This window comes from Stegodyphus dumicola, chromosome 4 (genome assembly GCF_044657685.1).
Source record: "Stegodyphus dumicola isolate Sdum_Otavi_A_Nest chromosome 4, ASM4465768v1".
In the NCBI taxonomy this organism is placed as follows: Eukaryota; Metazoa; Arthropoda; class Arachnida; order Araneae; family Eresidae; genus Stegodyphus; species Stegodyphus dumicola.
In genome coordinates, this window is record NC_140771.1 from 244726533 (window position 1) to 244738557 (window position 12025).

Sequence of the window (12025 nt, forward strand, 5' to 3'; positions counted from 1 at the left end):
AGACAAAATGGCGGCGGGAAAAAAAAATAGAGGGTTGCTGTAGAAGAGTTCGTCGCCAAATTTTCGCCAAAAAAACGCCAAGTTACCATAATGTAAAGATCAACCAAACAGTCATGATGGAAGAATGGATGAACATTGGAGCAATTTTATAAAAGTAAGCTTGAACTTTCGATTATGTCAAAAAGAATTTTCGATTCTGGAGCTGCCGAAGGATCTACAAAGCGAAAGCATGTTTCGATGTCCACCAAACAAAAAGTGGAATTGTTGCAAAAGATGGAAAAAAGCATATCCTTTGTTTCTCTAACCATTCTGAAACCTGTTTATCAATTTCACGCTGTTCTGTGGGGGACGGGGGAGTTCAACGTCGCGGCTCGCAGTGAACTGGAAGTTGATCTGTCAGCACTATCGTTATCTTCAGGGCAGATGTTTTTATTTTATTCGGTTTATAATTCCTTACTAAATGTAGTATTTCATCTCGATGTACTCCACCTTTGATATGATTTAAGTCAAATTTCTCATCATTATAAATATCACAAATACACATCAAATAGTTTTCTGGTTGCAATTTTCTAATTTCGACTATGCGTAATGTATGCTTTACTCATGTGCACGTTGAAAGAAATGTTTAATAAAGTAAACAAATAAATATTTTAAGCTTTTTTTTTTTTTTTTTTTTTTTGTTTTGTTTTGTAAATTTTGATACTCTTTAGATCATAATTGCTCTTTATTTCATAAATTACAGTTTCATATTTTTAATTTTATAATTTCTGCATGCCATCTTACCAGATTTAAACTGATGATCTATAATCCGGAAAAACCGATAATCTGGAATCGCCGAAGAAGCGACGAGTCCGGATTAAAGACTTTATGCGGAAAAAGACTTTAATATCTATAGTTCAGATTTCAGACACAAACTGTCTGCCTAAAGAGATTTGGATTTATTAAGTTATGGAAAAGTATGCTAATGTATATTCTTTGATGGAATAATGCTGTTAAGGAGGGCTTTCTGACGGAAACTGTCTTGTACTCATGTTATGCAAGGGAGAATCTATGAAAACATGCATGCAGCCAAACTGTTCCCTGGGAATTGAACTTGGACTGAACTCAGTGCTCGGCTGTCTTACCTGCTGGGCTGTGAAGGAAAAAAGATGCCTTCATGGATAACTTTCTACGAAGAACTGCCTCTGTTCATGTTATATATAGGGAAAACCACGGAAGCATCCATGGAGCGAATTTGTTCACCATAATTTGGAGTTTGTCTAACTATCAATGTTCAGCAGTCTTTGTATGATTTCAAACATGAAAGCAAGATTTCAATATGCAAGCAATAAAAATTGCTTAATACACAGCATTAATGCTGTTATATGAGAAAATAAAGCAAAGATTATACAAAATTCCGAAAATCTAGATTCCGATGATCTAGAATCCTGAAAAACCGATAATCTGGAATCGCCAAAGCCCCGACGAGTCCGCATTATTAAAGACTTTTGACTGTACGTAGTATAATGCATAGACGTTCTTTGGGTCACTTTGGGTGTTGGCGATAATTTTCAAAATCACGCCAAGGCTGCACCGTATACTAGGATTTTACCTAGATTTTATAGTTGGAAGTGGATAAATAAATCCTCGATTAATCTAGGATTATCCGGCTAATCTTTGGAATATGGTAACAGGTAGTTTGGCGACATTTTGGTAAGGCGATAAAGGTTACTAGATAGGACTTTAGCAGTGTACTTGGATATAGTCAAGAGTGTGCACAATGCCATTTTTGTGCAATTCTGGGATTTTTTTTAAGTGAAAATAGGTCGACGTGTACATGGATGATACCGTGTATGTGCAATTCGTAAAAACGCGGCAAGCAGTGGGCGATTCTGCACTTTGTCCCCATTTCGCACCTAATCTTCGTCATGATTAAGCACTTTTGTTCCATAAAAGTTCTAGCATAAGCGTAATTCGGCTAGCAGATTGTTGGAAATGTTGAGTAAAAAAAAAAAAAAACATGCCTTTACTTCGTGAAAACAAAATGGCGTCCAAACAAAAACTAGCAGGTTGCTGTAGCAGGGTTGGTTGCCAAATTTTCGCCAAAAAATCACCAAGATACCATAATCCAAAGATTAACCGATTATCGTAGTTTAGTTAGCAGTGTCATCATGGACCAGTTAACATTCTGTTTGATGCAAGTAAAACGAGTATTGGGTTATATTTTGTAGCAAAGTGTTGGAACAGTTATACGAAATTATAAAAATTTTTGTGTTAATTATTTTATTAATATTAACTCTATTGGGGGTGTAAGAACAAATTAATTTTTACATTTTAACATTCATTCATTGCACGAAGGAATTTTTGTAATTTTAAGAATAGCTATTGCTTAATCATGTTCTGTGAATAACTGAACACCTTATAAAATCTATTATGTAAACTCTAAATAAAGCATTGTAATAGACTGTAATAAAGATTATTTTTACCCACACTGAAAACTCACGAAAAAAGTTTTCATGAGGCAGTGCAATATGTCACTAAAATAGTTATGTGGCTATCCAAAGTGTTGCCAAAAAGTATTTATGTGACAACCTAGTTATGTAATTTGGCCGGTGCCTAATCCTGAGTTTGTACAAATGTCTAATGCATTTTGGTACTTTCTAATTAATTGCATCCCTGACAAAAAGCCACAAAAAAGTGTTGATGAGGCACTACATCTTGTTAGTAAAAATTATTTATGTGGCAACCCAAGTATACGTTTAGTATCCACTCAAAAGGCTTTCTGCTTCTGCAGACATTTTCAGCAAGATTTTGACCCATCTTATGAGAAATTCAGCATTTTAACATAGCATTGGATCACATGCTGTAGTTTACTACTTTGATGAAATTTCAGACTTTCCTTTCAGCATGCATAAAGTGTGAAAAACTGAGATGTGTGTGTGGAAAAAAGGGAATGCTGAAAAACATGTAGCACTGGATGCATCATTGAAATAGATATAAAGATATCAGAACAAGCATTTCTTTCAAAAGTCCCCAATGTGCTTGTGAATGCTGTTCAAATCTGGCAATGAGTGTGTGATTTTTTAGCAAGGATGTGGATGATCAGAAAGTTATGAGATACAAATTGATGACTTTTTTAAAAAGTGGAACTACTCTGATATGCGCCCTCAAGTCGCCATCCACGCTGCCATATTACTATCTAAATTTTTTATCTACATTTCGAACTTTAAGTCTAAAATGTCTCCAAAAATGCGGTTTTCGCACATGCAAAAACCACATTTTGAACACACAATTTAAGCTAAAAATCCGAAACAAAAACAAAAAATTTAGATAGCAAAAACAAAGTTTCTAACCAAAAATATTTGACAAGAATCCATGTACACAGCGATATGTTTTAACTTAAAAAAACACCTACGAATGGCACAATCTAGGCAACGAACAAATCTACGAACTACTCACACCTCGCTTTAATAAATTAACATAACAACAATAAATTTCACAGAATACCATGTACACAGCATCCTGTTCAGACATAAAAAAAAAAATCTTTGAATTGCACAATCTAGGCAACAAACGAATCTACAAACTATGCACACCTCGCTTTAATAAATTAACATAACAATAAATTTCAAACAATACCATGTACATAGCATTCTATTTCAACTTAAAAAAACATCCACCAATTGAACAATCTAGATGCTACACACTAATCAACAAAATAAACTAAAATAACTAAAATTTCAAACAAATAAAAAAAAAAAACAACAATAACGACAGAAATTCAAACTAAAAAAACAATGAACATAACATTCTACAAAATAAGAACAAGAATAAAATAAAATGCACTTACCATGAATTAATGCCTTTTCAAACAGCAGAAATACCAATTTCATACCGCCTTTAACATGCTGCCATGTAATCACTATCATATTTATATGACAGCCAGGCACACTATCCAGAAAATTCATACTATTCACAAATAAATAAAATCACAAATAATCACAAATCCCTACTTCCATTATGCACAGCCACTAAAAATAATCTCTAAGACCCTCTTTCTACACCTCCAAACACCCACTGCCCCTCAACAGGATGGCCACGATTTTATTTCTTTTTGCCGACCTTCAATTCAACAACTTCCACTATTTGATCTTTCCCCCCTATCTTCGCGAACCAACAAGCTCCAGCCAAAGATTTTTCAACGTCAACAGGGTTGCCATACAACACGCAATCGCGGCAAAAACCAGCGCAGAACACATATCACCACATTTGGTAAAATTAGGGCGTTTATCAGAGTTGTACTAAAAAAGTTTATTAAGTTATCAATATTCATTGTAAGTTTGCAAACATTATCAACATATCGAAAGAAAATATACTTTAGCAAGTTCTAATATAAATTTTAATTATTAAATAAAGATTACACGAGGCCTTTAAAAAAGACACTCTTACTTTTCTTTAGAAATTCTTCTGTAATTCCTTTTGGTACTTTCCGATTTTCCGTAGACCTACTGAAATGTTGTGATTTCGTTGGTGACTTTGGAGGCATTTGTGAATTCATTGGTTACTAATTTTTTGCTAGAATGATGTACAAAAGGCAACAGCCATTTCCAATATGTCCATGCTCTTAAGAATTTTATACAAGAGGAGTCAGTCAACGAAATCAAAAGGGCAAGAAATATCAGTAATAAAACATTTATCTTTTTTTTTTTTTTTGAATTTTTTTTTTTTTTTTTTTTCACTGTTGACCCTGTGTGCACAGCAATCTGCTTTTGCTTAAAAAAATATCAAATAATAGTACAAACTGGTCATCGTAGAACTTTGACATTACACATTGGCCAAAACAGATATGCTATAAAATGCATTTTGGTTGTCACTTAAATATTTTTAGTGACATCTGTATTGTTACATAACTTTTTGGTGACATTCTGCTTTGTCTTCTGAATACTTTTCCATGACTTCTTGTTGGGAGATATGGATAATTAGAAAGTATCTTTCTTTGAACTGTCATTCCTGGCATTTACACAGCAATCTGTGGTAAAAGTATATTTACGGGTATCCCTTGGCAAAATTTGGCAATTTTTGGTGGTACATGGATACCGAGTTTGTGCAATTCTTTGACTTGTTATTTTGGCTTTTCAGAGTGGCGATTTTAGTGTAAAAAGTCACTGCTATGCAAAGCCAAAATAACAAGTCAAAGAATTGCACAAACTCTTTATCCATGTACACACTAACCTATTTTCACTTAGGAAAAATCACAAAATTGCACAAGTTAGGCATTGCACACTCCCTTGACTTTATCCATATACACATTGACCTATTTTCACTTAAAAAAAATCATCAGAGAATTGCACAAACTTTCCATTGTACACTTCCTTTGTCCATGTACACATCGATATATTTTCACTTAAAAAGTCAAAGGAGCACATAATTCTACAGTAGAGGCAAACAAAAAATACATAATCTCAATAAACTACATTTTAAACCAAACAATAACATAAAAAAGGAAAATCGTCTTATGCATCTAACCACTACACAAAGCGGAACTACTCTGATATGTGCCCTCAAGTCGCCAAATTTCTTGCCAAATATTTTTGGCGAGAAACTTCACGCTGCCATATTACTATCTAAATTTTTTGTCTACATTTTGAACTTTTAGCCTAAAATGTCTCCAAAAACGCGGTTTTCGCACATGCAAAAACTACGTTTCGAACACACAATTTAGATAAAAATCCGAAACAAAAACAAAAAATTTAGATAGCAAAAACGTAAAGTTTCTAACCAAAAATATTTGACAAGAATCCATGTACACAGCGACATGTTTTAACTTAAAAAAACATCTACGAATGGCATAATGTAGGCAACGAACGAATCTACAAACTACGCACACCTCGCTTTAATAAATTAACATAACAACAATAAATTTCAAAGAATACCATGTCCACAGCATCCTGTTTAAACTTAAAAAAAATTCTACGAATTGCACAATTTAGGCAAGGAAGGAATCTACGATCTACGCACTCCTCGCTTTAATAAAATAACATAACAACAATAAATTTCAAATAATACCATGTACACAGCATTCTGTTTCAACTTTAAAAAACATCTACGAATTGCTCAGTCTAGACACTAAACAACAAAATAAACTAAAATAAATTTCAAACAATTTAAAAAAACAACAATAACGACAGAAATTCATACTAAAGAACCAATGAACATAACATTCTACAAAATAAGAACAAGGATAAAATAAAATGCACTTACCATGAATTAATGCGTTTTCGAATAGCAGAAATATAAATTTCATACCGCCTTTAACATGCCGCCACGTAATCACTATCGTATTTACATGACAGCCAGACACACTATCCAGAAAATTTATGCTATGGTTCACAAATAAATAAAATCACAAATCCCTACTTCTATCATGCACTGCCATTAAAAATAATCTCCCAGACCCTCTTTCCACACTTCCAAATACCCACTACCCCTCAACAGGATAACCACAATGATATTTCCTTTTGCCGAACTTCAATTCAACAACTACCATTTTATCTTTCCCTCCCATCTTCTCAGACACAGAGACGAACCAACGAGCTCCAGCGAAAGATTTTTCAACGTCAACCGGGTTGCCATAGAACACGCAATCGTGCCAAAAACCAGCGCAGAACACATATCGCCACATTTGCTGAAATTAGGGCGTATATTAGAGTTGTACCCACAAAGCAAATATCCACTTACTTTATTTGAAATTTCTTCATCTTCAGTCTGTGACACACAAAATTCCTTAACAACATCCACAAACTTCCTAAGATTATCTGAAATCAAATCCGTATATCGGCGTCACCACATAAATTCACAAAAATAAGAGTAAAAAAATAATCTATGTATTCCGGAGTGTCCTGAAAATGGCTACTAAGTAAACCTTCATTTACACACCAGTCAATTAATGCACTTTCCCCCTTTTGTTCCAAATCATACAGAAACTTCAAATTAATCTTACTACATTCATCCATTCTATCATCTAAACGACAAAACAAGCAATGTACTCGCTAACCAACACACAGCACAAGCCCTTATAAAACATCCCATATTCCAAAATGTACCGCAATCATGCAACCAATTACATCATAATAGGGTTTCCATAACGTTCACCTACTCGGGTTACCATAAATGAAACAACTTCGCGATAATACAAGGGGTACCCTTCAGTCTATTCTAACCCAACCTGTTTTCACCAAAAAAGTATCGGGTAATTGCACAAACTTGCCATTGCATACAACCTTAACATTGTGCATTGGTCATAATCACAATCACCCAAGAACAATTCAAACTATAATACAATACTACAATGTAATGAAGTAAACTATACTACAATGTAATGAAGTAAACTATACTACAATGAATACAGTACATTGAAACTATAATACAATACAGTCAAAAGTCGTAATTCGGACACCCATAATCCGGAATGATCTATAATCCGGACCTCAAAGCTACAAACTTTCTGCGCATGCGTCCCATTGGTGCATGCACGTAAGACCTTCATGGCTGCGAATATGCGTGTGAGCGTGCGCAAAATACATTTACGAATGCGCGTTTAATATATAACGGATGGTATAAGCTAAGCTAAAATTATCTAATTCCGTTAATGTTACAGATTGCGTTGTTCCTTAATCTTCGAATTGGATTCGGCTTATTATTTTTTGCAGACTGTTAGAGCAATTTTATGAAAGTAAGCTTGAACTTTCGATTATGTCAAATAGAATTTCTGATATATATTTACTAATATGTAAAGGATCTACAAAGCGAAAGTATGTTTTGAAATCCGAAATCTGTTTATCAATTTCACGCTGTTCTGCCGCGGGGGGGGGGGGAGAAACGCTGCGCACAATGAATTGGAAGTTGATCTGTCAGCACTATCCTTATCTTCAGGGCAGATGTTTTTATTTTATTTGGCTTATAATTCCTTACTAAATGTAGTATATCATCTCGATGTACTCTGTCTTTGATATGATTTAAATCAAGTTCCTTGTTATTATAATTCGCTTCCGATAGTGAAGAAAGTGACAGAGAGGTTATTGAAAATGAAAACATTTCGATTGACAAATTAATCAGCATTCTAGACACAGCAATTATAGGACTTGAACAGCGGAACTTAGTAACTAAACAAGAAATTATGTCTGTTTAATAGAATTAAAGAGAAAGTATTATCACATGAAACTAAGCAACTTAAACAACTTACATTGAAAGAAATGTTTAATAAAGTAAACAAATAAATATTAAGCTTTTTCTTTTTGTAAATTTTGATACCCTTTAGATCATAATTGTTCTTTATTTCATAAATTATGGTTTCATATTTTTAATTTTGTAATTTCTGCATGTCATATTACCAGATTTAAACTGATGATCTATAATCCGGAATCGCCGAAGTCCCGACGAGTCCAGATTAACGACTTTTGACTGTACGACAATGTAATGAAACAAGCTATACTACAATGTAATGAAAAAAAAAGAAGGGTTCTGTTTTTACCATTTCAAACCATTTTTACTGAAACTGGTATAAAAATAGACAACACATGCCCAAGAGAGAATGTACCATAATCTTATTAATTAAAAAATATATGTAAGAAAAAAAAAGGTTGCCAGAATACTATTATCTAACAGCAAAAGTAAGATTACTAGTGTAAAATTATCTAACAGCAAAATCACTGAATTTGGTGTGCAACTGATACTTTACTTTAGCTGAAGCATTTTATAAGAAACATATCTGAAGAAGAAAAAGTTTTTTGGCCAATATAGTACAAAGTTTCTAATCCAGATGTCCATTATCCGGAATGATCTTTTATCTGGACCTCAAAGCCACAAACTTACGCATCCGCGTGATGCGTTTACACATGCGCGTTTGATGCTGCTTGTTTGTGCGTTTGATACACATGCTCGTCCGCTATGCATGCACGTAAAGCCAGTAAAGCACGCTTCCAATAGTGAAGAAAGTAACAGAGAACGTTATTGAAAACGAAAAAATTTCGATTGACAAGTTACTTGGTATTCTCGATACAGCCATGACAGGACTTGAACAGTGGAAAACTTTGTGACTGAACAAGAAATTATGTCTTTTTATTGAATTAAAGAGAAAGTATTAGCACAAAAAATGAAGCAACTTAAACAACTTACATTGATAGAAATGTTTACTAAAGTAAACAAATAAATATTGAGCTTTTTTTTTTTTTTTTTTTTTTTTCCCTGTAAATTTTGATACCCTTTAGATCATAATTGCTCTTTATTTCATAAATTACGGTTTCATATTTTCAATTGTATGATTTCTGCATGCCATCTTACCAGATTAAACTGATGATCTATAATCCGGAATTGCCGAAGTCCTGACGAGTCTGGATTACGGACTTTGTACTGTATTTACACCTTTACATATGGTGTGTAATATTCAGTAAAATGACAATTAAATATAAATGGGTACTTACATATTATTCCGGAGACCTGCCAAGTAGGGCGATTTAGTGCTGATTATGCATGACTGTGTACTTTAGAATTCTGCATTAATGATTGGCAGCTGCCGATCATTGCTAAAATTTCCACCAGTAGTCAATAGGATAATACGGAAGTACCTATAAATCATGTAAATGCACATAGATGAAGTATACTTAATGTGGTTTGGTTGTTATTGCAGGCAAACTAGAAAATATGCCAAAACATGCCAATTCTCCTTAATGTTGAAATCAGAGATGTGGATAATCAGAAATGGCTTTCTTTTTTGATAGATATTATCTTTATGTCTGGTGTTAAGAGCTCACTTTCATAAAATTCTGTCAAGCAACTAGAAATAAATTATTGTACAATTGTGGATTGGAATATTTACAGTGCGTTCTTATGAGTGAATTTCGGTACACAACCTTTTTTTTTAAATATACTTTTATTTTAGATTTTGTTATTCTTTTCATGATGTCGTATATATTGTTAGGGCTGCCATTTCAGTTTCCAGTTAAAATTTGTGCCAGCATTTATATTGTCATTGTATAAAGTGAAGAATACCATGTTTTATCTTTTATTTATTAGTCCAAAGGTCGTTAGCCCAGAAGGACTATTAATTTCGTTTTGGCATTTTGCATTGAAAGCTGTAAATGTAAGTTCAACCTTCAAATTCTTGCCACCAAATATTATCACCCTGTGTTATATTTAAAGGAATTAAATAATGAAGAATCTGCATAAATGTATGTATGTTTCTTGCACTGTGATAAAACAACAGTATCTAGAGCCATCAAATTTTGAATAATGTAATCTTCCACCGAGTATGGGCATTTGAAAGCCTTAATTTGGAATTTCAAATTTGTTTTTTTTATCAATTTCATATTTTGTAACACTTCAACGAATATTTTATTAACAAACTCAATGACTTTAAAACGAGCAATGGCAAAACTGTACGAAAAAACATTTTTATCTCCAGTGTGCAAGACTGTGCATCAGAAATTCTAAAGACATACTCATCTTAAGATTATTTGCTGATATTGCTGTTGAATTGAATTTTATGGTTTAAGTGCAAAGAACATTTAATAAATAAAGGTAACCCAGAAAAGGTTATAAAAAGGTCCCTTTGGGGTATAAGGTAAAATCTCAAAGCTTCCAGATTTTTTGTTTGTTTACTTATTTCTTTTTTGGGCCAGGGGGCGAGAGGTAGTTTCGTTAAAACAAAGCCATAATTTCTTGAAACTTTTATATATGTCAACTGTCTCAAAAATAACTAATTTTCAATATATGGACATGTATAATGCCTGTGTTGGTAAAAATATATTTCAGGGTACCCCTTGGCGAAAACTTGCAACTTTTTGGCGCCATTCCTGTTTATGTCTAATGTCCTCTCCAGTAAAATGGCATCAAAACGTAATTCAATAAAACATAATTAGAAAAAACTATGTAATCTTAATAAACTACATTTTAAATCAAACAAGGAAATAACATGAGAATGGAAATACATGTTATGTAATCTATGCAATACAAAAAGGAAATATCGGCCTAACTTTATTTAAAAATTTCTGTTTCTTTGATATATGAGACACACAGAGTATCTTAACAATATCCAAAAACTATTTAAAATTATCTAAACTAGAAACTATATACTGCCATTATCACATCAATTCACAAAAGTAAAAATTAAAATTATTCTCCATACTGCTGGACTATCGCTGGCATTTCTTTTGAAAATCCCTTTTTATTACACACCACATACTTTTCATAGTGTTGATATGAGCTCCGGTTTCCAAATCCTTAAATCTGACTGTGTAATTTACCGCAAGGTGAATGAAGCTATTTAAATATTCATTTACATATCAATCAATCAACTATTTCTTTCTTTCCCAGTTGTTCTAAAGTGTACAGAAACTTCAGGTTAATCATACTACCAGCAGGTATTTTATAGCATAAAGTACAAAATAAGTAATGTACTTCCTAACCAATGACCAACACATAAATAAACCCTTACAAATATTTTCTCATCAGTCAAATTCACCACAGTCATGCCATAATAGGGTTTCCATCACATTCAACTACTCGGTTACCATAAATGAAACAACAACTTAGCAATAATCCAAGGGGTACCCTAAAATATAGCCTAACCCCTAGGTTCCCAGGCACTTTATATAATGTTACTGTTGTACTTTGTAAAATATTGTCCCAGACACTTTATATAACATGATCATAACACTGGTTTCTTTAGGTGCCCAGTGTTAAGACCACATTATATAGATATTTTAAGATGCATTTGAAATGCTTATGTTGATTAATTGGTTCATTTTCAACCTTTATGCTATAGCTAGTTGCATTTCAAGACGAGCAGAAGTTGTTAAAAATTGGGAAGATTTCTTGACTAAATACCTTGGAATCTGTAATAGTGATGAATATGATGAAGCGAAAAATCCTGAGGTAAGACATACATATGGATATTTTACACTGTATTGTTTATTATTTCATGTACCTCTTGAAAGGTGATTCCATTATCTCTATATTATCAACATGAAATAATACAGTCAAAAGTTGT

At 33.1% G+C, this 12025-nt stretch overlaps 2 protein-coding genes across 3 annotated transcripts in view; one reads left to right on the top strand and one right to left on the bottom strand.

Annotated features, from left to right (window-relative positions):
• The window catches only part of LOC118183504 (1-aminocyclopropane-1-carboxylate synthase-like protein 1), a 96625-nt gene extending 90106 nt beyond the window's left edge, over positions 1 to 6519 (bottom strand). The window contains exon 1 of one of the 2 annotated variants that reach the window (XM_085816157.1): positions 6241 to 6519. In XM_085816157.1, the coding sequence (XP_085672283.1) occupies positions 6241 to 6283 (43 nt within the window). In that variant the 5' untranslated portion in view covers positions 6284 to 6519. Of the gene's footprint in view, positions 1 to 3829; positions 5250 to 6240 lie in introns of those variants that run through there. The other variant, XM_035353076.2, reaches the window with a different exon arrangement.
• LOC118193265 (uncharacterized) overlaps positions 1 to 11910 on the top strand; it is a 226946-nt gene extending 215036 nt beyond the window's left edge. Inside the window, exon 9 of the transcript XR_015040899.1 lies at positions 11801 to 11910. The gene's annotated coding sequence lies outside the window, so the exon portion shown is untranslated. The remainder of the gene's footprint in view (positions 1 to 11800) is intronic.
• Positions 11911 to 12025: the final 115 nt, after the last annotated feature.